The sequence below is a fragment of the Eptatretus burgeri genome, chromosome 4 (assembly GCF_056783735.1).
Source record: "Eptatretus burgeri isolate ZD-2024b chromosome 4, Ebu_testis_v1, whole genome shotgun sequence".
NCBI lineage: Eukaryota > Metazoa > Chordata > Myxini > Myxiniformes > Myxinidae > Eptatretus > Eptatretus burgeri.
The window spans coordinates 5,905,565-5,932,036 of NC_140964.1; the positions used below are offsets into that span (position 1 = coordinate 5,905,565).

General features: G+C 42.4%; 1 protein-coding gene and 1 long non-coding RNA gene across 2 annotated transcripts in view; one reads left to right on the top strand and one right to left on the bottom strand.

Annotated features, from left to right (window-relative positions):
* The window catches only part of LOC147027389 (double-stranded RNA-specific editase 1-like), a 266,163-nt gene extending 254,087 nt beyond the window's left edge, over positions 1 to 12,076 (top strand). The window contains exons 9-10 of the mRNA XM_085876748.1: positions 8,502 to 8,680; positions 8,930 to 12,076. Of these exons, the coding sequence (XP_085732874.1) occupies positions 8,502 to 8,680; positions 8,930 to 9,103 (353 nt within the window). The 3' untranslated portion in view covers positions 9,104 to 12,076. The remainder of the gene's footprint in view (positions 1 to 8,501; positions 8,681 to 8,929) is intronic.
* The window catches only part of LOC147027390 (uncharacterized), a 76,332-nt gene that overhangs the window by 25,463 nt on the left and 24,397 nt on the right, over positions 1 to 26,472 (bottom strand). The window lies entirely within an intron of this gene.

Below are 26,472 nucleotides of genomic sequence, written 5' to 3' on the forward strand. Positions count from 1 at the left end.
TGTGAAAGGACATGAAGATTACCTGTGCTGGCACCAAGGAAATATATAAGAACCATAAGCTCTTCAGTTTAATCCTGTGATAAGTGTGCCTGAGCTTTGGAGGACATGCATCCCAGAAAACCCCCAGTGGTGATGCTGGGACTTCCACAAGCCCTATGTTTTGGCCATGAAATGCACCTGATGAGTCCTGAACGTTTGTATTGTTAGAGTTCATTCGAGAGATATCATCACTCCATCAAGCCTGGTGTTGGCTTAGTGGTTGGGGTGGTTGGCTTGGGATCTTGGGGTCCTGAGTTCGAGCCCTATTGGCTGCTGAATTAACACCAGGTGGGGTTGACTCCACCTGTCATCCTTCTGAGGTCAGTGAAATGAGTACCAGTGTACTGGTGTAGGGGCACAGCATCAGTGGAACATCTGCGCCCCAACAAAATGATAGCTGCCATAAGCAAGCAAGAAGAATATCACTCCATCGCAGGAGTGCGGACTTTTCAGCTGGGCATCTGTGGGAATCGAACCCAAAGCAATGAGGACAATGCAACAAGGCTTTACCTACTCCAACGTGGCGCAGTTCCAGAACTAAATCCTTTCTGGTTCTGAACTCCGACGTCAAACTAGACCTCTCCAGGTGATGGACCTTTTGGGATTTAGAGCTTTTTGGCTCTTTCTGAATTCTCATAAACTCGTCACCGGGCTAATCATATAAAATACATCTCAAACCGTGCAAGGATAAATGCTTCAGTCTCTTCTTTATTCATATTCCTCAAAAGTGATGTTTTAAACTCGATTAATAGACGACAGAAAACTCGAACATCCATCAATATGTTGAGCAGTGTTTTTTAATATCCAGTAAATGCAATGCATGTATCTTGTATAATGAGTTTTGTCACACTATGCTGTGATATAATAACACCATTCCTAAAGTCCATTGCGATCCCTGACAGCGTCTACAAAACTGCAGGATACGAACCTTATAACCAGGGCATGATTTCCAATAAGGGTGAATGTTATTGAAGACATTTCTTTGGAATGAGCTCCCGGAGGAGAAATGAACTTCATTTCGGGAAATGTAAGCCAAAGGGAATACGTAGAACCAACATTGATACCAACACTATTCTCTCGATGGTAACCATTGTGGAGGAAACGGAGTTGTGGATGATCAACTAAAAACACTGAAACCGTCAGTGCGGTGTCAGGAAGCAAAAGGTAAGCCAAGCCGTCGGGTGCATCATTAAGGGTGTTGCGTTTAATTGAGGGGAAGTGGTGTAGTGCTAGATGGTGGGCTGATTGGATGGTTTGGACATGCGCACACTCGCCTCCAAGCTGTCTAGCCTGGGTCTGAATCCTGACCAAGCTATAATTTGTCACCCCAGTGATTCACAGGCAAGGCGATTCATCAATGTGCGTGCCGTCCCCTCCGATGGATGGTAAACTGGGCGTCCTGCCTGCCGGTATCTGTTGGTGGACGGTAAAGATCCCATGGTGTCCATCGCGAAGAGGAGACGAGCTATCGCCGGTACCCTGAATAAATTACAAATTCCTGTCCTAACCAGCAGAGTGCATTGCATCAGCGGCACAGCCGCACCCTCTGCCAATGATGCTCTCCCACAGCCTTGTGCTACATACGAACGAAGGAGTGAAAGATAGTAAAGACATATAACGAGAGAACATCGATACTAATCACGCTGCCTTCCCATCCACTCACGCTGCCTCCCTCCCTCATGGTGGACTCCCTCCCTCATGATGCCTCTATACCTCCACCCCTCATGCTGCCTCCCTCCCTCATGCTGCTGCCTCCCTCCCTTCATGCTGCCTTCTCCTCCCCTCTCATTGCATTCCCTTCCCTCCCCTCATGCTGTCCTCCTCCCAAACCCCCTCCACCACAATACAAATCTCCAGAGGTCGAGGAGAGGAAGGGGTATCAAGCACATGCAAATTGGACAAATGAAAGCTTTTTTCTCATTATTTTTGGCAGTCGGAACTGCTGCTCAGATATCTTCCACAATTCTTCTCAGCTGAAGAGATTCTAGAGCTTATTACCTCCGCCACCGAAGGTGAAGGAGGTTATTTTTTCACCCCTCTCTGTTTGTTACTTGGTGAAAAAATTTGAATTTTTTTTTTTTGCCAAGAATGTTGGTCTGTTGTGTTTGTTTGACTATATGTCACACGATTTTTGGCCGCAGTCTTCAAGCAATCGTTTTGAAATGTTTTGTGTGTTTCGGTGAGCGGCCAAGGACGGCAACACTACATTTTGGTGAAGACCCCATCCAGATCTGGATCTGAGAATTTTTTCAGTGATTCTTCACCATTGAGAGATGGGGCCAAAAATGATATATAGTACGATATTTCAAAAATGTAATGGGCCTCATATGTTCTTGTGGATCAGGCATTACATGGTGGAGGTATGCGCTCTACCGAGTTCCCTTCTAGTTGTATGTGTGGAAATTAAATGAAGGTACGATTACTGGCGCGGCTTTTTTCACAGTTGAAGGAAAACACCCTTCCTACCCTTCCCCTTCCCTCATGCTTACCTCCTCCAAAAGCCCCTCCACCCCTCCCAGACGTCGCTGCGCGGTGTCCAGGCGTTGTTTAGTATGACCCGTTTGAACATGCTGTTTTAACGTACCTGATTTTGCTCATTCCTGTACTAATGCCGGCATAAGGGGACCATTCCACCACCCATCCCACCCCTGCTTTCCCTCAAGCCCCCTATCTATCAAATGCACATCCAGAACACCCCCCTTCCCATCCCCACTACCTCCTCTCTCCCCCATCCTCCTCGCTCCCTCCCTCCTCCCGGGGTGTACGGCAACGTGTGGTGAGACCTTGCCTCCCTCCACTTCCTCACTCCCCCCCCGCCTTCCTAGCTCCCCTTCCTCACCTCTTCCTCGCTCCCCTACCCCTCCTCACTCTCCCTCCACTCTCACCCCTCTCCCTTCTTAATATTCCCATCAGCGAAGCGATGGGTTGTATTTGCTCGTCTTAAATATTGTTCACTTTTGATCTCAGCATAGAGCAACCAGAATTGTACCGAGTTATGGTAAATGATAGGAAATAAAACTGGGTTCTTTACATAGAAATAAGATATTGCAGGCATATGATGAGAAATTTTGGGATATGCGAGGGGATTGTAAAAATGGATGTAAGTGATTTATTGCAGATAGCGTACCAATGTGGGATCGAAGTCGGGGTAACAGGTTGAGGATGAAGAAGAAAGGAGCTGCAATCAAGATGAGGCTTTTTCTATTTTACCTGGAGAGTAGAAATATAGATATACACCGGGCGTAGTGGCATGCGCCTGTAATCTGGCTATTCGGAGGCTTGGGTTGGAGGATCGCTTGATGACGGGAGCTCTGCACTAGGCCGCGCTATGAGAGGGTGTAGAGCAGCCTGGAATCATGGCGAAACCCAATCTTTATCCCTGTGTCGTAAGAAGCGACCAGGGTTGCGTCAGGAAGGGCATCCGGCGTAAAACCTATGCCAAATCAGTATGCGGATCATAACGGATGATCCGCTGTGGTGACCCCTAACGGGAGCAGCCGAAAGACGAACAACAGTAGAAATATAGATATACATGAGTGAAAAATTAAAGAGAAAAAAAATCACTGGAGGGTGGAGGGTGGAGGGGGGGTGGGGATGTCTGACGGCAGTCGGCCGACCTCTGTTTGGTGAATTCATATTTAACACTCTGCCATGCTGTCCAAAGTTTTTCACAAATCTTTGAATTTCAGACTTGCTGGGTGCTTTCCTTTTTGCAAAATATTTGCAGAACAATTGCCTCGTCTGTAAGAACGAATTTGTCCACAGATGGTTTCCTGCAGAAAATGACTTTTCTTCAAGTTTCCACAACACGGTGTTGAATGTCACAGAATCAAGCATATTGGCAGATACACTCTCCCTTAAGGCCCGGTCACACCTTGACGTTTTAGCCAACGTATGCCGATTTTTGAATTTTTTTTTAAAACGCTGGCACACGTTGAATACGTTATGGGTAAGTTTTGATAACATTGAGAGCACGCTGAAAAACACTGCCATACGTCGTTGTACGCTGGCTTTAAACGTTGTACTTTTCGGTTGTTCTCAAATTTTTTCATGCTTGAAATTTCACGACGTATGCCGGCGTATGACTCACACGTTCCGCTACGCTGGCCACAAGTTGTATGCACGGTCTGCGATCGTTGACAGACATCAACACATGCTACTTGTAAGTTAATCATAAGTTGAGACACGCCGAGGTAATGTTTAGCGTACCCGAAACTTATTTCTAACCTATGATTAACGTGTTGTTGGCACGTTACGCGATCGTTGCCACACATCGACAGACGTTACTTTTAAGTTACTCATAGGCTGAAAGACGTCGGTATAATGGATCGTCCTTGCGTCAGCGGCCACGGCCACGGCCAGGACACTTATTTGCAGCATTCTTCAAACTTTTCTTCGGCATGACGAGGATGTTCACACTTCGATGTCTAGCTTGGCTATGATTCCAATTGTCCATCGGCAGCGTCTATTTAAAATAGTCGAGTTTGAGCGTTTTAACACGTTCAGAAGAAACGCTTCAAATTTCCAAGCGCCAGCGTCAAAAAACAAAGGCTAGTGACAGCAATTTAAATCGTTCATTGTAAACAATGAAACTAGCTGAGTGGTACCGTTTAAAAGTCGTTGAGTGTAAAAAAAATCCAATTGTTGAGCGCAAGTGTCTACTTTCAATAGTGGAGATGCAGCCATTTAAATCGTTGAGTTTATCATTTAAACCTACCCGTGGACACGCGGACGCAAGGACGATCCATCATAACCCACACCCTCCCCCTCACACTCACCTACTACTGCCAACATGAACAAACTACTACTAATACCAATACTAATACTGATACTGATACTGATACTGATACTGATACTGATACTGATACTGCTGACATGGACATCGACTCAAAAAGGACTCGAAAACACTGTTGGGTTCCCCTTTTATGAGCAGCATTTTTATATACCAATTCCTAAAACCGCTGGGAACACGTCTTTATATGGCAGTTGTAAGCTAGAAACACGTTAATTTTTTTTTTGTCGACCGGAAGACGTCATTGGAATACGTCTACATACGTCGATGTGTGTTGGGGCTACGTAAAGAATTGGTTCAAAGCACGTCAAACATAAGTTAGAAATAAGTTTCGCGTAAAAAAGACATTACCGCGACGTGTTTCGACTTATGAGTAGCTTATAAGTAGCCTTTGTGGACGTGTGTAAGCGTCTACATATCGTGTGTAAAACTTATCCCCATCGCATGCGGAACGTGTGTCATACGCCGAGTACGTCGTAAAATTTTGAACATGTTTAAAATTTCTTGACGTACTCTACTTACTACGACGTATGATAGCGTACTTTAGCGTTCTACTCACGTATACCAAACTTACTCATACCGTATTTGACGTGCCCCAACGTTTTAGACACATTTTTCTTAGGTCGGCATACGCTGGCAAGATCGCCAAGGTGTGACCGTGATGTTGTCACTTCCATTTCTACAGCAGTTATGATTCGAATCGTTGTGCGTCAGCCTTTTAATAGGCTACGTCACGACATCGTCGGCGATGCGTGCAACGCGCTATGCCTAAGTTAGACTATCGTTGGGCATCGGTTGTGTAGGCCGACAACAGGTTCAGCATTCGTTGGGATAAGTTATCTATAACACAACGAAACGTTCTGTGTCCGTTAGCAATGCGTTATACATAAGACCAAGTCGCTATGAATACGTCCGAATCTTTAAAAAAAACATCAAAAGTTCAACATAAGCCAGCGTTTTAGATACATTTTAATACGTTGCCATCGCTGGCTAAAACGTCAAGGTGTGACCGGGCCTTTAAGGGCCCTGTCACACCTTGACGTTTTAGCCAGCGTATGGCAAGGTATCAAAATGTATGTAAAACGTTGGCGTACGCTGAACTATTGATGTTTTTTTTCCAGTTTTGGACGTATTCATAACGAGTTGGACGTATGCATAACGTATTAGTAACGTACACAGAACGTTTCGATAACGTATAGATAACTTATATCAACGAATGCTGAGCGTGTTGTCGGCGTTCCCAACCTATGCCCAACGATAGTCTAACTTATGCATAGCGCGGCAGCGTATTGCCGACGATCAATGGCGTAGGCTATTACTAGGCTGCGGCTCGACGATTCAAATCATAACCGCACTAGATATCGAAATGTCAAGCCGCCGTCACACCTTGATGTTTTAGCCAGCGTATGCCGACGTATGAAAAATTTGCCGAATACGCTGGCACACGTCGAATACGTTATGGGTAAGTTTTGTATACATTAATAGCACGCTGAAGCACGCTGGCAAACGTCGTAGTACGCCGAGTACGTCGACAAATTTTCAGCATGTTGAAAATTTTTCGATGTACTCTGTGTATGACACACGTTCCGCATACGCTGGCCATAAGTTGTAGGCATGTTACGCGATCGTTGACACACGTCGACACACGTTACTTGTAAGTTACTCATAAGTCGAAACACGTCGAGGTAATGGTTAGCGTCAGTTTTCCAGACTCCCTGGTTTTTTTTTTAATTTAATTTAATTTTTTTCTTTGGTATGACGGTGATGTTGACACTTCGATTTCTAATGCGGTTATGAATTAAATCGTTGTGCGGCAGCCTATTAATTATATTATATTATAACCGCACTAGAAATCGAAGTGTCAACATCACCGTCATACCGAAGAAAAAAAATTTAAATTTTTTTTAAAAAACCAGGGAGTCTAGAACACTGACGCTAAACATTACCTCGATGTGTTTCAACTTATGAGTAACTTACAAGGAACGTGTGTCAATGTGTGTCAGCGATCGCGTAACGTGCCTACAACTTATGTCCAGCGTTATGCGGAACGTGTGAGTCATACACTGGCATACGTCGAAAAATTTCAAGCATGGAAAATTTGTCTAACAGCTCGGCGTACTACGACGTATGCGAGCGTACTACGACGTATGCGAGCGTACTACGACGTATGCGAGCGTACTACGACGTATGCCAGCGTGCTCTTAACGTATACGAAACTTACCCATACATATTCGACGTGTGCCAGCGTTTTAGAAAAATTTTTCATACGTCGGCATACACTGGCTAAAACGTCAAGGTGTGACAGGGCCTTAACTTGGTTCAGACCTGCTGAAAAATGAAAGAGATTGAATTAAGACTGTTAAGGTTATAAAACTTTTCCCAGGGTCCACTTTTTTGAGTTCACCCTGTGTATGTATTCTTATCTAAGCTGTCTAGTTTGGGTTCGAATCCCAACTCAGCTATAAACCATCACCCTGGTGTTTCACACGCAGGGTGATTCATCGTTGTGTGTGCCGTCCATTGGATGAACATGAGACGGGTGTCCCGTCTACCGGCATTAGTTGGTGGATGTTAAAGATCCCACGGTGTCCTTCACGAAAAGTATGCAAGCTATCGCCGGCACTATGAACAAATGACAAATTCTTGCCTGAACTGCAGGAAGCAAGTGGTCTCTTCTTTTTGGAGGTTCATTGACACCAGGTTACACCGCATGTTATCTTCGAGTGTGGTTGCTGTTTGGAAAGCAGCTCCGATGTTATAAACAAATTGATCAGATTGTTCACATGTTTTATGTGAAGGCCTTCTTTGGATATAAAGCAAACCAATTATTATTGGAGATTTACATATTGGGAATTACATCCAGGAGAGTTATTGTGGAAGCAAAGGACAGTTGGTGAGTTTGAACAGGAATTTGATAAATAACTAGAGGTAGTAAGTGTTGGTGGTCCAACAGCTCAGGCCCACAATTGTGAGGTAGTGTTGCAGTACATATGAGTAAGCTCTCCTGTTGTGACAGAGATACGGCAGTCTTGCTGGATGTAATTACCTTTTCCTGCATCCGTTTTTCCTTGTTTATTTGAAGAGCAGGTGAGATGCATTAACAGGTGTCTCACACTTGCTTAAATGTTGTTCATTGTCTGGAAAAGACTCGTAAACTAACCTCCTGCCTCACTCACGAATGGCGCTGTGAGTAACTGCTGCCTGATCTGCAGTTCTAAAAGTATTCCATGCATTCCTTCAGTGCAGAGTAGATGTGTGTTGTCCAAGGAATTGCAGGCTGAGAATCCTTTGCCCTTTTCACACCACAAAGTTAACCACACTGAGCGACTCTGAATGCTGCTCTGAACGGCAGGAGATAACTTGCGGTTTTATTCCTCCATTAATATTGTATTTATTTTTTTCTGTGTATTTATCTCTCCCTGTCATTGTTAGCATCTCTATCTCTTGCCGTGCACATCAGGATTCAGCACAACTTGGTGTGGTGCAATGTACGGTCTGGAAGAGCATTTGTTTGCAGAATAGTTAAACATGCAGCTGGCTTGTTTGCCTTTGTTTTTCTCTCTACATCCCTATCTTCCCATTCCTATTGTCAATCTTGTTCATCTAACCATTCCTTCTTGTGTCCCGCTGAATGATTTATTGTGGGATCTAAAATGTGCCTTGGGTGCAGGCGTACGTGGTGCTGATTTACGCTACAATGGTCGTGCTCCATCACTGAGCGTAAATTGGTCGGAAGGCGATCAAGAATTGGAGGTGGTGGAAGGAGTGACGGGGATGGCCGACGGTGGTCGGCCTTCACGTCTGTGCAAGCGTTCCTTGTATGATAGTTGGTTGCTGCTGCAACATCAGGTAGTAGAGTTCAAGAGGGTAATGCAAGAAAAATGTTTTTAGAGATAGTAAGGTTTCCAAATAACAGCTCTGTGAATTGAGGGATTTAGATATACTGCTCTTTGATTTGTTTTCTGCTCTTTGTGCTGCATCTAAAGCTAAACATTGGTGTGGATCACAGTCAGAAAAAAAAAATCCAATGTGGCAACCAATATGTTTGACGAATAGTATTTTTGAGTTACATTTGGTTTTTCTTCCCATTTCTTCCAGCTTGGATATTCAAATCCTGGAACTAGCAGAGACGCTTCATACGCTGAGGCAAAGGCAGCAGCTGTGCACTATCAAAAGGTGAAGGAACGAGTAGGAAATGCACTACGGATGGCTGGGCTCGGCTGTTGGGCCAAAAAACCAGCAGAGATGGACCAATTCTCTTTGAATGCGTGAGCCAAAAGTGACCAAGACATCTTAGAGCAGAACATGGCAGTTAATAAGCCCACATTTGTGGATAAATGACAACCAAATCAGCAAAGTATTATTTCTGTTTGTTCCAACCCTGTACTCGAGATTCCCAAGTTTCTCTTGAGATTCCGTCCCCTTCGCAAGGTGACCAAGACATCATAGAGCAGATACACACAATCAAGGTAGTCCTGACCGTTGCTGGATGAGGTGTCGGTGGACCCGTTGCCATTTCAATGTTAAAAGTGGATTAGAGACCCCATAGCAGCTCAATCGGATATAAAAGAAAGAACGAACTTTCAATGATGATGGAAACATTGCCTGAGGCCTAATGCATTGGGGGGTGTTGTATGCAAATTCTATATTTTCCTGCTTTTCAAGTGAAGCAAGCAAAGGCGAATGTTCAAAGCACACACAGAACAATGTTTCTGAGGTTCATTGTGTTTAGTTACTAAAAACCTAAATCTGTACACGATGCATTGTGTGTTAACAATGATGTACAGAACGCGTCGCTCCCTCCATGTTAGTTCGAGAAACAAAAATTTTCCCATGCATTACTTTTCATGGAAAAGAATCGAAAGGTGACATGTACTTTGAGTGGAGGAAGAGGAAAATGGAGCACGAGGGAACGCAAGGTGTGCATTTTCAACATCGTTTGTTTAACTAAAATGTTTACTGTTTGGAAAGTGTCATGAAGATTTATCGGCTCGAAGCTGCTCCGGCATCCCTGTACTTCGCAGATACACAGTATTCTTCTTCTTGATTCAAGAGAACTCCCTTACACTGGTTCAGTGTACCTACAGTAACAGTCTTCACAATGGAGTGGCATCTGTTCCTCTTCGGCACTCTCTCGCTGGATTCATATAGGTTACGAAAGCAGTCCTGCTCATGATGCAAACGTTCGCCGTGCCATAAATCTCGGTCGGTGATGATTGAATGTGAGGAATGAAAATGCTGATGATGGATGAATATGGAAATTTAACTATTGCCCGACACAGCCATCGTAGATTCATCCTCTCGATCTCTATAGTTCCCTCTCCCTCACCATCCCCAAGCTGTTCAATCACAATCCTCATTAAATCCATCATTCCCTATACAGTACCACAATGCCCCCTTAATGTCCCATTTTTCCAGCCTGACGTGATGTCACGTACAAATTGTGACGTTTGTCCACTTAGTGTGCTACATAGTACTCACCCTATGGATAATTGGCTATGAACGAATCATGAAATGTTCTCTTCTTCAAGCTGCTGTTTGCTTCACTCCAAAAATGTTGTTTTGGTTTGAAATCACAAGGTTATATATTGAGACTTCCATCATACCAAGACTACTACATCGCTGTATGTAGAGCTTTCAATACTCATCAAAATAAAATATGCATTCATGCGATTTATGAAAGTTTTTTTTTTTTACATCTTGCGATTTATGAAACCTTAAAAAAAAAAAAAGTTACTGCGATTTATGAAATGTTTTGTTAACATTACTGGGATTTATGAAATCTTTCTTTGACATTACTGAGTTTGTTGAAATCTTTTCTTAACATCATTGGGATAAATGAAATCTTTTATCAACATTATAGGGATTTATGATATTTTAAAAATAAAAAAAAATAACTTGCTGAGATTTATGAATCTTTTGTTAACATTACTGGGAATTATGAAAACTTTTGTGAAGATTACTGGGAATTATGAAATATTTTGTTAACATAACTGAGATTTATGGAATCATTTATGAACATTACTGAGATTTATGAAATTGGATATTAACATCACTGGGATTTATGAAATATTTTGTTAACATCACTGGGATTTATGAAATATCTTGTTAACATCACTGAGATTTATGAAATTGTTTATGAACATTACAGAGATTTATCAAATCGGTTATTATCACTGGGATTTGTGAAATATTTAACATCACTGGGATTTATTAAATATTGTGTTAACGTCACTGGGATTTATGAAATATTTTGTTAACATCACTGGGATTTATGAAATATATTGTTAACATAACTGAGATTTATGAAATCATTTATGAACATTACTGAGATTTATGAAATTGGTTATTGACTTCACTGGGAATCATGAAATCTTTTGTTCGCATTACTGGGAATTATGAAATGTTTTATGAACATTACTGGGATGTATAAAATCTTTTGCTAACATTACTGGGATTTATTTATAAAATCGTTTCTTAACATCACTGGGATTTATGAAATATTTTGTTCACATTACGGAGAAGTGTGAAAACTTTTGTTAACATTACTGTGAATTATGAAATATTTTGTTCACATAACTGAGATTTATGAAATTGTTTATGAACATTACTGAGATTTATGAAATATTTTGTTAACATGACTGGGAATCATGAAATCTTTTGTTAACATTACTTGGAATTATGAAATCTTTTATTAGCATTACTGGGAATTATGAAATGTTTTGTGAACATTACTGGGATCTATGAAATCTTTTGCGAAGATTACTGGGATTTGTTTTATGAAATTGTTTCTTAACATCACTGGGATTTATGAAATATTTTGTTAACATTACTTGGATTTATGAAATCTTTTATTAACATCATTGGGATTTATGAAATCTTTTGACATTAATGGGACTTACTTATGAAATCTTTTATTAACATCATTGGGATTTATGAAACATTTTGTGAACTTTTCTGGGATTTGTGAAATATTTTATTAACATTACTGGGATTTATGAAATCTTTTGTTAACATCCCTGGGATTTATGAAATATCTTGTTAACATAACTGATATTTCTGAAACCTTATATTAACATAACTGGGATTTATGAAATCTGTTATTGACATTATGGGGATTTATTAAGTCTTTTATTAACATCACTGGACATTATAAACCATTTTGTTAACATAGCTGAGATTTATGAAATCTTTAGTTGACATTACTGAGATTTATGAAAATTTTTATTAATTTTACTGTGATTTATGAAATCTTTTATCAACATTATTGGGATTTATGAACTCTTTTGTTAATATTACTGAGATTTATGAAATCTTTCATTAACATTATTGGGATTTATGAACTCTTTTGTTAATATTACTGAGATTTATGAAATCTTTCATTAACATTACTGAGTGTTATTAAATGTTTTGTTAACATAACTGAGATTTATGAAATATTTTGTTAACATTAGATTTATGAAATCTTTTATCAACATTAGATTTATGAAATCTTTTATCAACATTATTGGGATTTATAAACTCTTTTGTTAACATTACTGAGATTTATGAAATCTTTTGATTACTTTACTGAGGTTTATAAAATGTTTTGGTAACATCACTGGGATTTATGAAAGGCTTTATTCATTTTATCCATTATCCGTGGTGCAGATACATTTAAATGACATCCTTCATTGCTGTATTACAAGTCAAAGATATACATGTGGAAATCAAATGACATTATTGCAATTGAACTAAAGCTGTGTGAAAAGACAAAATCATAAAAAGACCACAGTGGCAGCTGGTATCATGAGTGTGGAACATTGGTTGCTGGTATCACGAGTATGGATATTCTTCACTTGTGAATAATGACAATATTATTTGTTCATTAGATAACACGATACTTCTCGACTATCATAATATGTTGGTATTCTTACAAAATGACAGGATGCTCTGTCCTTGGGTACAGCAATTGGTCAGAAAAGGGATTCAGAATGTATAGATTTCCTGCAGATGTCGAAAAGAAGGAAATTGCAGGAAAATAAAGTTATTCCAACTGAGATGGAAACCGAATTTGGTGTGTGTGTGCGTGTGTGTGTGTGTGTGTGTGTGTGTGTGTGTGTGTGTGTGTGTGTGTGTGTGTGTGTGTGTGTGTGTGTTTTTGTTTGTAAAGCAAGCATAACATATTCTGTCTGCTAACTTCTCTATATCTATCTATCTATCCATCTATTGATGTATCTCGCTATGTCTCTGTCTCTGTCTCTGTCTCACACACACACACACACACACACACACACACACACACACACACACACACACACACACACACACACACACACACACACACACACACACACACACACACACACATCCGGATGGTGGTTATGTCTGGACGTGTTTGTCTCCGAACGTGTCTGGGCAGGATTTGTCTCTGGGCGGTGTTTATGTCCGGATTGGAGTTTGTCTCCGGGTGGAGTTTGTCTCCAGGCAGCTTGGGTCCGAACGCGTCCAGTTGGTATTTATGTCCGGACAGGAGTTTGTCTCTGGACGGGAGTTTGTCTCCTGACCGTGTTTATGATTTGACCTGTAGAAAATATACTTCAAGCATTATTTTGTTTCCATCTTCACTGTTATTCTTTGCAGAATCATTTTGATGAAACGGTATGAATCGTAATTAACATTCCACTGCATGTCTGCCTTCCCTTCCTCTCATCTCACACTGTCTTCACTTCCCCCACCCCTCCTTTCCCCCCTCCCTCCTCTCCTTTCCCCCTCCATCTCTTCACTCTCCCTGCTCTCTCTCCCCCACCCCACTCTCCCTCTTCCCCCTCTTTTTAACCCCCCACCCCCTCCCCCCTTAGTATTACTATCAGTGAAGCGACGGGTGGTATTTGCTGGCATTAAAATAAATGAAGAGTTGGGAAGAAATATCCCCTTCACTTGTGTCTAATCTTCATTTTAACGCAACCCTCTATTATTACCTCCACCACCGAAGGTGGAAGGAGGTAATGTTTTCACCCCTATCTGTCTGTTTGTTCCTTGCAAAATCGAAGATTTTTCATGTATATTGGTCATTCGATTTTGTTATTCTGTCTGTTTGTTCGTCTGTCTGTTTGTCGCCTACAGGTCACAATTCTAAACCGATTGTCATGAAACTTTACTAAGTTGTAGAAGTAGTCTCAGCTGAGAAGCCTATTGATTTTGAGGTCAAAGGTCAAAGATCATCTTGAGGTCAAATTTCTGAAATCGTCATTTATCATCCGATTGACTTGAAATTTGAACAAGATTTGCATATTACATCACTGAATTAGGACACTAACTATTTTGAGGTCAAAAGGTCAAAGTTCAACTCGAGGTCAAAATTCTAAAATAATCAAATTTTATTTGAAAAATTGTCATTTTTCATCTGATTGACTTGAAATTTGAACAAGATTTGAATATTGCATCACTGAATTGGGAATCAACTATTTTTGAGGTTAAAAGGTCAAAGATCAACTCAAGGTCAAACTTCTAAAATCATCAATTTTCAACTGAAAAATAGTCAATTTACATCCTATTAACTTGAAAGTTGAACAGGATTTGTATAGTCCATCACTGAATTGGGAAAGCAACTATTTTTGAGGTCAAAGGTCAAGTCAAGGTCAGACTTCTAAAAATTGTCAAATTTCATCTGCAAAATTGTCAATTTCCATCTGATTAACCCGAGAATTAAGCAGCGATTGCATAGTGCATCACTGGATTTGAAAACCAACTATTTTTGAGGTCAAAAGGTCAACTCAAAGTCAAACTTCTAAAATCATTCATTTCAATCTGAAAAATAATCAATTTTCATCTGATTGACCTGAGCTTTGATTAAGATTGTCAATTTTAATTTCCATGAAATGGACAATGTGATGTATCAATGGCAACCTTTGGAGAGGGGGTGGGGTCGTTTTGCAAGTATCTTACTCTGCACTACATCTTTTTCTTGTTTGTCAATCGCTGACAGGTGACAATTTTATACCGATCTTCAAGAAACTTCACCGCATGGTAGAGTTTGTCATAAGCATGAAGCCTATTGTTTTTAAGGTCAAAAGGTCAACATAGGCCAAGATAAGAAAGAAGCCAATTGCTTTCAGGTCAACAGGTGTCGGTCGGTCAACAAATTTGTCAAATTTCTGAAAATCCTCAATTTTCATCCGATTGAGTAGAAATTTGAACAGAATTTTTATATCATCTTACTGAACTCAACCACCAATTATTTTTGAGGTCAAAATTGCCCAAAAGATCAACATTGGCTAAAGGTCAACAACTTAGATGATATTTCAAAAATCCTCAATTTTCATCCCATTGACTTGAAATTTGAAGAGGATTTACCTATTTGGTCATTTTAATTCAACCACCAATTATTGTTGAGGTCAAATTTGTTTTATGGATTTTGCAAGTATCATGCTCGGCACGACATCTTTTTCTTGTTTGTATGTCCATCCATCCATTGGGACCATACTATGTACAGAGTGTCGGTGCTACCACATTAGTCTCCTGGACTATTGCGTACAATCAATCCTTGATAGGTCGCCACTCCAAAACAGAATACTTGAATGGCTCAATAATCCCAGCAAGCTGGTACTTATTTTGCCGACCTCAGAAGGATGACAGGCTGAGTCAATGCCACCTGGTATTAATTCAGTGGCGAAGTGTGATTTGAACTCAGGACCTTTGGATCCCAAGCCCACCACCCTAACCATCAAGCCAACACCAGGCATGACATTTGTGGGAATATTAGTATTCAAAGAAATGTCCATGGTGAAAAGGAAACGACCATTTCCTCCTTCCAGAAACCAAAAAGCACAAAAAGACGAACCACATGGGACGCATCCCCCACACAGGCAATGAAGTGATCAACGGTGCCAAAACCCCATCGAGGCACCTGTCGACAGGTTCAGCGGGATGTCAATCACCTACATGTCACAATTTTAAACCAATCTTCACGAAACTTCACCACATGGAAAAGTTCGTCATAAGTAGGAAGCCTATAGTTTTTGAGGTCAAAATGTCCAAAGGTCAACAACTTTGTGAAATATCTAAAATCCTCAAGTTTCATCCCATTGACTTGAAATTTGAAGAGGATTGCATATCAGGTCACCGAATTCAATGAAAAAGTATTTTTGAGGTCAACAGAGGCCAAAAAGTCAAAAACGGCCAAATATCTAAAATTGTCACTTTTCATCCGATTGCCTTGAAATTTGAGGAAGATTTTCACATTTGGTCATTGAATTCTCAACCACCAATTATTTTTAAGGTCAAATTTGTTTTATGGATTTCGCAAGTATCATGATATGCGCTAAATCTTTCTTGTTAACTTGCAAATATCGAAGATTTTTCAAGTATATTGGTTGGTCTTGTGCCTTATTACTTGGCAAGTTTTTGTTTTATTTTGGACACGTATATTAATCACTTCCATTTGTTTGTCTGCCCGCTCATCTTCAATCGCCTCCAGGTCACAATTTTACACCGATCTTCACAAGCTTCACCAAACGGTGGGGTTGCTGGTCCGACAGAATCCTATTTATTGTTGAGTTCAAAATATCAAAACGTCATCATAGGCCAAAGGTCAACAACTTTTTCAAAGTTCTAAAATCCTCAATTTTCATCCAATTGACTTAAATTTGAAGAAGATTTGCGAATCAAGTCACTGAATGAAACCACCAACTATGTTTGAGGTCAACATGGGCCACATGGTCAAAATAGGCCAAATTTTTTAAATCTTCAATTTTCATCCGATTGACTTGAAATTTGAAGAGCATTTGCATATCAGGTCACTTAAATGAACCACCTGTTATTTTTAGGTCAACATAGACCAAAAGGTTAGCATCAGCCAAAATTATACAATAGTCAATTTCATTTCGTTTACTTGAAATTTGAAAGCATTTAAATATCAAGTCACTGAATTCAACCACCAACTATTATTGAGGTCGATATAGGCCAAAAGGACAACATGGGCCTAATTTCTTAAATTGTCAATTTCCATCCGAATGACTTGAAATTTGAAGAGGATTTGCATATCAGGTCAATGAATTCAACCAACAACCATTTTAGAGGTAAACGTAGGCCAAAAGGTCAACACCTCAGGTGGAATTTCTAAAATCCTCAATTTTCATCTCATTGACTTGAAATTTGAAAAGGATTTGCGTATTTGGTCAATGAATTCAACCACCAATGATTCTTAAGGTCAAATTTGTTTTGTCAGGTTAGACCTACAGTCAGGTCAGGTTAGATCTGTGACCTGCTGCAGGTACCATGTAAACCTGTACTAACCTGTTCCATGGTCGGGTTGTCGGAGACTAAACCATCTCCCCCACCAGGTTTTCTGGTGAGGAGGGTGTTTGGATATGGACACCCAGCAGGATGAAAAACAAAACCTGTCAAAGGGCAGAGGAGCTCCTTGTGAGCCAACGGCCATCCATATCTAATGCCCAACTGTGTCTGCGGACGTCCTCCTGCAGTTGGGTCACTTCTTGTTAGGAGGTTGGTGGCAGGATTTGCACTCCGGCCACCGTAAAACCCTTCATTCCGCAAAACACAAAAACGCAAAAAAATCTGAAAACCCACTCCGTGGGAGTACCTCCTGTGCAGCTTCCCTTCGCAGGGCAGCGCACCGGATGTCGGGATTGGGGCAAAGGCTTCGAGACCCCCAATCTTTGATGATAGGAGGGAAACCATGGGGTAACATTCCCGGGTCAGATTGCGGGAGAGTGTGTCAGAGTAGTGCTGAGGTGTCGTCCACCAGACGGCGGTCTCCTTGGGTTAACCTGAGGCGGTCCCTTCGGGTGGGTGCCTGGAATATCATATCCCTAAGAGAGGATGATCACCTGTCTCTGTTATCATCTGAACTCAAGCGTTTGGACATCGGTATTGCAGAACTGTGAGGTTCGGAGACCGGATTGCGGTGAGATAATGGTGGGTGGTTACACCTACTCTTGGTCTGGTCGCTCTGATGGTTACCATACTCAAGAAGTTGTTGCAGCTGTGTCCAATAAGCTGACCCCAATGATAATTGAGGTAACACCGGTCAACGAGCGTATTATGAGATTAAGGATTCGTCACTCCTTAGGTGTCATTTCCCTGGTCTCTGTCTATGCTCCGACTGAGGCGAGTGATCTCACCGTGAAGGATGCATTCTATGCCACGCTCGAGTCTGTGGTTGATCAGTGCCCCAGACGAGATACTCTTATAGTCTTGGGGGATTTCAATGCATCGACTGGAACTGAAAGGGATGGTTATGAAACATGTGTTGGTCCCCATAGGTCAGAAACTATGAAACAGAATAGCATCAAGTTCCGTGACTTTGCAAGAAGTCATGGACTCAGGGTGGCTGGTCCATGGTTTCAGCACCCACAAGCTCATCGCTGGACTTGGTTTTCCAACGCTGGCGGTGTGGCAAAGGAGATTGAAAATGTCCTCATTGATGGTCGCTGGAGGATGATCCAGAACTGCAGGGTCTACCGGAGTGCTCAGTTCCTCAATAATGACCACCGGCTTCTTGTAGCAACTCTAAAGCTGCACCTTAAATCCAGGAGAATGGTACCATCCCAGCCGAGGCTGGATGTTGGCAAGTTCAAGGATTAGAGGATAGCTGAGGAGTTTTCGAACAGGCCGAGTGGACATTTGGGGGGTCTGGGTGCTTTGGGGGATCCTGAAGAGTTGTGGAGTGCCTTCAAGACCACCGTTCTTGATGTTGCCGGTGAATGTCTTGGAACTCACCGCAGGGCAAAGAAGAATTTTATCTCTCAAGGGACACTGGATACCATTGACCAGAGTCGCAGGGCCAGGCTGAATAGCAGAGCTGAGCTGTTCAGGTTGCTGAGGCATAAAACTGTATGTGCACTAAGGGTGGACAAGGAGGCCTATGTGTGAGGAATCTGTGAGGGGTAGAGCATCACCTGTGGACAGGTGATTCTCATCCCGCTTACAGGGGAATTCGCGCATTGCGTTCATCCAGGCCCATCCCTCGGAGCACTGCAGTTAGAACAGAGACTGGTAGGCTCTTGACAGAGGGGTCTGAAGTGAAGGCCCGCTGGGCCGGTTACTTTGAGCGATTGTACCAGGCTGATCCACCAGCAGTCGAGTTGGACGTCAAGGGTGTTACAATCCCTGTTGCTGACCCTCTAATCAACTGTGGTCCACCTTCGCTTGTGGAAACACGGGCTGCGGTGAACCGGTTGAAACAGGGTAAAGCTCCAGGGATATGTGGCATCCATGCTGAACTTCTCAAGGCTGGTGGAAATGCTTCACTCGTGTCGTTGCATGCAGTTTTGTGCTCTGCCTGGAACACAGGCATCATCCAACCGATTGGAAGAGGGGCCTTGTTGTTCCTCTCTGGAAAGGGAAGTGTGATCGCCAAGATTGCAACAACTACTGAGGGGTGACGCTGCTCTCAGTGCCGGGCAAGGTCTTTGCTCGGATCATTCTTGATAGGGTTCGCCACCATCTGCTTGAGCACCAGCATCCAGAGCAGTCAGGCTTTACACCAAAGAGGTCAACGATTGACCGTATCCTTGCTCTTCCGGTCCTCACCGAACGCAGACGAGAGTTTCGGCAGGGGCTGCTTGCAGTCTATGTTGATCTCTGTAAAGCATTCGATTCAGTAAATCGGGATGCCCTCTGGAGGATTCTTGGTCTTTGTGGGGTGCCACCAAAACTGATCGATCTGATGTCTGAACTCTACTCTGGTACTGAGAGTGCTGTGAAATGTGGTGGTACCATCTCTGACTTATTTCCAGTTGTTACTGGAGTTTGTCAGGGGTGTGTACAGACCCCCACACTTTTCAGCACTTGTATGGACTGGATTCTAGGGAGGATGTCGGAGAGATCAAGCTGCGGTGCATCGTTTGGGAATGTCAAGATCTCGGACTTTGATTTTGCAGAGGATACAGTCATCTCTGCGGAGACTTTAGATATCCTTTTGGGGGCCCTCGAGGTGCTGAATGAGGAGTCGGAACCGCTGGGATTACGGGTTTCTTGGGTCAAAACTAAGATCCAGGCTTTCAATGACATCTTGGATGCTCATGTCCTGTCTGTGTCTGTTTGTGGTGAGGATGTTGAGGTCGTGGAGAGATTCACTTTCCTTGCCAGTAATATTCATGTCTCTGCTGACTGTGAGTCAGAGGTCAACAGACGTCTGGGTCGGGCCTGGGGAGTCATGGATTCACTGGATCATGGGGTGTGGCTCTGCCGGTACCTGTGCTGGAGGACCAAAGTCCGAGTTTTCAGGTCCTTGGTGCTTCCAGTCTTGCTCTATGGATGTGAGACTTGGACTCTGACCAAGGATCTGAGACGCAGACTTAATTCCTTTGGTACCAGGTCTCTTCGGAGAATCCTTGGCTATCGCTGGTCAGATTTTGTGTCCAACGAGCGGTTGCTGAGAGAAACTCAAATGAGATTTGATACCTGCATAGTCCGTGAGCGTCAGTTGTGGCTGTATGGACATGTGGCTCATTTTCCTGACGCTGATCCTGCTCACCAGATTCTCTCAGCGAGGGAGTCTCATGAGTGAAGGAGGCCAACGGGCCGACCACATTCCTCGTGGTTGCAGCAGGTTAACCGGCGTCTCACGGAGATGGGGATGGGCCTGGCATCTGCCTTGGGGATGGCCATATGGAGGCCCCTGGAGTACCGGTGGAAAGTGGACGCAGCGACGTGCTGTTCTGGCACGTGCTCCCATGCCTGACCTTACTTTCTTTTATGGATTTCACAAGTATCGTGACGTGCACAACATCTTTCTTGATTGTTTGGCTGTTTGCTTGTTTGTGGGTGTGCAGGATATCTCAAAAAGTTGTGTACGTATTCGGATGAAATTTTGTGGGCAGGTTGGGTGTGTGACACGGACAAACTGATTAGATTTTGGTGAAGATCTTGATCCAGATCCAGAGAGTGGAATTTTTTAAGTGTTTCTTCACCATTGAGAGAAAGGGCTAAAATCACACATATATCACGATATCTCAAGAAGTTGTGGACGGATTCGGATGTTACTTGATGGACAGTCTGGGTATGTGACCACGACGAATTGATTGGGTTTTAGTGAAGATCCAAATTCAGGTCCGGATATGAGAATTTTTTAATTTTTTTTCAGTGATTCTTCACCATTCATTGAGATCGGGCCAAAACGAGATATTGCACGATAACTCAAAAGTGTATTGGGCCCGATATGTTCTCGTGGATCAAGCTTTGCGTGGTTGAGTTAGGTGCTCTTCCAAGTGCCCTTCTCATTCCTTCTTTGTACGTTATAAATCTCTTCTTTCCTGTTCTGTTTAATTACAAAGAAAAACTTTCTCTTTCCATATCTTTTCAAGGGATGGACTCGAGGTTCACACACTCGTCTCTTCGCTGTTTAGCGTTTGTTCAAATCCTGACCCAGCTACATGAACTGCTATCCCAGTGTTTCACAGGCAGGGCGATTCATCGATGTGTATTCCCTCCTTCGAATGGACGTTACGCCGGGTGGTCCCGTTTGCTATCATTAGTTAGTGGATGGTGAAGATCCCTTGGCGAGTTATCCCCAGAATCCTGGTAAAATGACTAATTTCCTCGCCTAACTGCTGGGAAGGCAATGGCAAACCACCCAGTGTCACTCTTGCCAAGCTGCCAAGGACCTGACTTCAGGCAGAGCACACAATCAATCGATCTTCCCAAACTAGTTCTCTTGTCTTTTTCATTCCAATTGTTATATTTTCTCATTCTCTCCTCTCTTGAAGGTTTTGCCCATCTGACATGAATGGTGGTCCCTCATTTCTCTCCTTCACTTGCCTTCTTCCACTCCTTTCAAATTTCTCCATTCTCTCACTACCTGCGATAGTTTCCTTTACTCTCTCGCTCTGTCCACCTCGAATCAGGCACTTCATCAGTGTGAACCTTTACTCAGGCATTACACTTCATTTCGCCGCGGTTTAATTCTGCAGCATATTTTAAAGGTTAAATCAATCCCGTCTGATTGTATTCGGCATGCTTATTCTGATTCGTTGGAAGAACGACAATTGATCGTAAAGTAATATCATCTCCCTTTTAGGCGTCCAGAAAGACATCTTGATTCGAAAACGGACACATTAGGTTTCACGCACGATGGGTGCAGGTCCCTGACCATGTGGACGCGCTGGACGGGACACGACCACGCGGGGACGTTGGCAGAGGACCCGTGAACGTGCTCAAAATCGACCTCATCATGTGTAGACCTGGTTTTTTTTTTAGCCGGTTGCTACTTGCTCGAAATAACAAAGAACTTTGGCACAGGAGGAAGCGGCCATTTTGCCCATCATGACTGCGCCACACCGACACCAGCAACTCTCAGCCATCCACACGCAAGTTACCTGCAATACAAGTCGTACACCAACATCCCGGTCACCCTCCATCCCCAATGCTTTTAGGTACCTCTCTAATGCCAAATATACCCGTATCTACTCTTCCTGCTGCCACAACCTTCGTAGGAAGACCATTTCCATGCATTAACCACTCTCTGACTGAAAGACCATGCCTTGTTGGTGTTGTTGTTTTCCAGCGTCAATGACCCGCAAGCTCACGACCTCCTCGCTCTCACGTTGGGATCCATCACACGTAGGCCCTTCGTTAGGCGGCCTCCATGCTGGTCTCGCACGCCCTGTGTGACGAGCAGTGGAGGGCTGACGGCTCCCTCCGGTCTCCCGTTGCTCTTCAATGCTTTGATGTTGTCACATGAGCGGACCGTCAACTAACATTCCCTCGTGCTCACAAATGGGCATTTGATTTCGTCGTTCGTGCGTGCTTCGTTTGTCTCGGCACCTGTGTCCCTCGTAGCAGCCATTAAGCGTCCTCAGAATCAGGTGTCTAATTGCACCGCACGTGATCGTCTCATCTCGGTACTGATCGTCACATCGACTTGTGAAGAGGTGTCTGCTGCGATATCGGACCGGAAGCTTCATGAAGTTTCACTGATGGATTACGCCTCACGAAAATCTGCGCTCATTCGACATGGTCACACAAAGCATGTTCTCTCATGGAAGTGTTTGTTACCCACCTCTGTCTGTCTGTCTGTCTGTCTGTCTGTCTGTCTGTCTGTCTGTCTGTCTGTCCGTGAGCAGGATATCTCATGAGGTTGGGGACGGATTCGGACGAAACTTGGTGGAAAGGTTAGGTGTGTGTGAAGGATGAAAGGATTCGATTTTGGTGAAGATCCGAATCCGGATATGAGAATTTAAAATATTTTTTATTTTATTTCATTTTTTAAAGTGATTTTTCATTTTTGAGAAATGGCGCCAAAAAAAACGAGAAATATCACGATATCTCAAAAAGTTGTGGATGATTACAAAACTGAGTGCACGAGTTGTGTTGGTGACAATAACCAGCGGATTCGATTTTGGTTCAGGTCAGCAGATCCGGCCTATCAGGAACACAAAACGTAAAGTGTTCAACCGAGCGGAGGTGTGCGCTCCACTCTACTCGAGTGCCGTTCTCGTTTGGTAACAGTAATGTTTGAGGGTAGGGGGGGAGGGGTGTAGGGAGGGGGAGGGGGGAGGGGGAGGGGGGATGGGAACAAATTGGACTTAAATAATCCCAATACATTTTCTTTAAGTGTGACTTCTCTTACAGCTCAGCACCACACCACCACACTACCACACCATCACACCCTCTCTTTTCTTTTGCTGGAGATTTGATTATTATTAATTATTGTTTTTAATTAAATTATTATTATAGTATTATTCTTCCATATTAATATTCCACTAACCCGAACAGCACATGTTTCTCAGAGAGTTTCGGAGACTGAGACTACACCGGTTGACTTGAAACTTTGTTGGAGTTGAGGTCATAAACTTTAAATAACATTAGATCGTCATTGATGACTACGACTACTACCAACAGAGGTGGGGGGGCTCAGGGGCTTGAGCCAGGGGCAAATCCAAGGTTTTAGGTTGGGGGGGGGGCATAAATAATTTTGTGGGTCTTTCTTTTTGTCATAAATTCGAAACACTTGTAAATCCTCACTGTATTCCACGGATCAGTGTTTGTGTGTTTGTCTGTCTGTCTATCTGTCGTCTATCTCCGATACATCACAATTTTCAACCGACCTTCTCGAAACTTCACCACATGGTAGAGTGTGTCATAAGGAAGAAGTCTATTGTTTTTGAGGTCAAAAGGTCAATATTGGCCCAAGGTCAACAACTTCAGTGAGATTTCTAAAATCCTCAAATTTCATCCGATTGATTTGAAATTTGAAAAGGATTTATAGTTCAGGTCAATGAATTCAACTCGCCAATTATTTTTGAGGCCATCATGGACCAAAAGGTCAACATAGGCCCAAGGTCAACAACGTCGGTGAGGTTTCTAAAATCCTCAAATTTCATCCGTTTGATTTGAAATTTGAAAAGGATTTATATTTCAGGTCAATGAATTCAACTCGCCAATTATTTTTGAGGTCATCAGGGATCAAAAGGTCAACATAGGCCCAAGGTCAACAACGTCGGTGAGATTTCTAAAATCCTTAATTTTCATCCGATTGATTTGAAATTTGAAGACGATTTATACTTCAGCTCACTGAATTCAACCAGCAAGTTATTTTTGAGGTCAGATTTTTTTCTGGATTTTTCGTTTGTTTGTCTGTCTGTCTGTCCGCTCGCCTCCAGCCCAAACCGCTCAACCGACCATTCTGAAATTTTCAGACATTAATGTCACCGACCCTTCAATGGCCCCGCATTGAAGTTTCATAAAAATTTGGTCGACCGAAAAGGTCTACATCGACCAAAAGGCCAATTTTGGTGAAATTTTCAAAAATTCTCAAATTTCATCCAATTGACTTGAAATTTAAACAGGACTTGTATGTCAGGTCAATGAATTCAACCTCCTATTAATTTTGAGGTGAATGTAGGCCAAAAGGTAAAAATAGGCCAAAAGGCCGATTTGGGCCAAAAAATTTTAAATCCTCAATTTTCATCCGATTGATGTAAAACTTGAAAAGGATTTACTTCACACGTGAGTGCATGCAACCACCTATTACTTTTGAGGTGAACATCGGCCAAAAGATTTTATTTCGGATCCAGCCCATCAGTGGGATACAAAACGTGATCCGTTCCACCTGGCAGAGGTATGCGCTCTCCTGAGTGGTGTTCTACTTTGCGCTGTTTTGCCAAGAGTCACTCAATGAGTGATTTTTCATTTGTTTGTCTGTCGCGCTACTTTTACAGTTCTGAGCCAATTACATCCAGACTTGCTGCATAGGATCAGCATGACCCCAATTTATGTATGGGTGTGTTTTTATCTTTGCTGGTGGTTTTGAGGGAGTGAGGTGGAGGGGAACGCAAATTCTCTGTGTAAATGTGTATCATGTAGCACTACCTCCAGGTGGGGGATGGTATTACAAGTCTCCACCATTTACAGTGCAATGTTCCTGTCCTGACGTTTTTCAGTACAATGAGGTATTTTGAATGACAAGCAGTAAGCATGTTTTTGCTTCATGCATGTAACCCAGGTTGTTGTTTTTTTTCCTATACACCACCCAAATAAAAGTATGCTTCAGAAGAAGGTGTTGCATGTTTGGACCAAGATCGCCGTAGGACGGGTACCCTGCTCGTATAGACAAAGAACACTCTAATGCACTTGAAAAGAAGTACTCTGGTGAAAAAACTTTTCCTCAAAACTCAACATTTATTTTGATGGGATAAGAACTCGGATCTCGTGTCGACTAAGAAATGGTTAAATTACATTAGAACACACGTCTGCTCTCCTCCAATGCTGGATAGTTCACAATCATGACAAAGGACCAAACCAACAAAAGATATTACCAACAACACGGCTATAGGCCTTCTCGTAATCATCATGACACAATTCCAACAACACGGCTATAGGCCGACGTGTAATCATCATGACACAATTCCAACAACTAACACGGCTACAGACCTACTCGTAATCATCATTACACAAATCCAACAACACAGGCCTACTCATAATCATAATTACATAAATCCAACAACACAGGCCTACTCATAATCATAATTACATAAATCCAACAACACAGGCCTACTCGTAATCATAATTACATAAATCCAACAACACAGGCCTTCTCGTAATCATCATTACACAAATCCAACTAACACGGCTATAGGCCTACTCGTAATCATCATTACACAAATCCAACAACACAGGCCTACTCGTAATCATAATTACATAAATCCAACAACACAGGCCTTCTCTTAATCATCATTACACAAATCCAACTAACACGGTTACAGACCTACTCGTAATCATCATTACACAAATCCAACAACACAGGCCTACTCGTAATCATAATTACACAAATCCAACAACACAGGCCTTCTCGTAATCATGATTACACAAATCCAACTTACACGGCTATAGGCCTTCTCGTAATCATCATTACACAAATCCAACTAACATGACTCTTGGCCTACTCGTAATCATAATTACATAAATCCAACAACACAGGCCTTCTCGTAATCATCATTACACAAATCCAACTAACATGACTCTTGGCCGACTCATAATCATCATTACACAAATCCAACTAACATGACTCTAGGCCTACTCATAATCATCATTACACAAATCCAACTAACATGACTCTAGGCCTACTCATAATCATCATTACACAAATCCAACTAACATGACTATAGGCCTACTCGTAATCATCATTACACAAATCC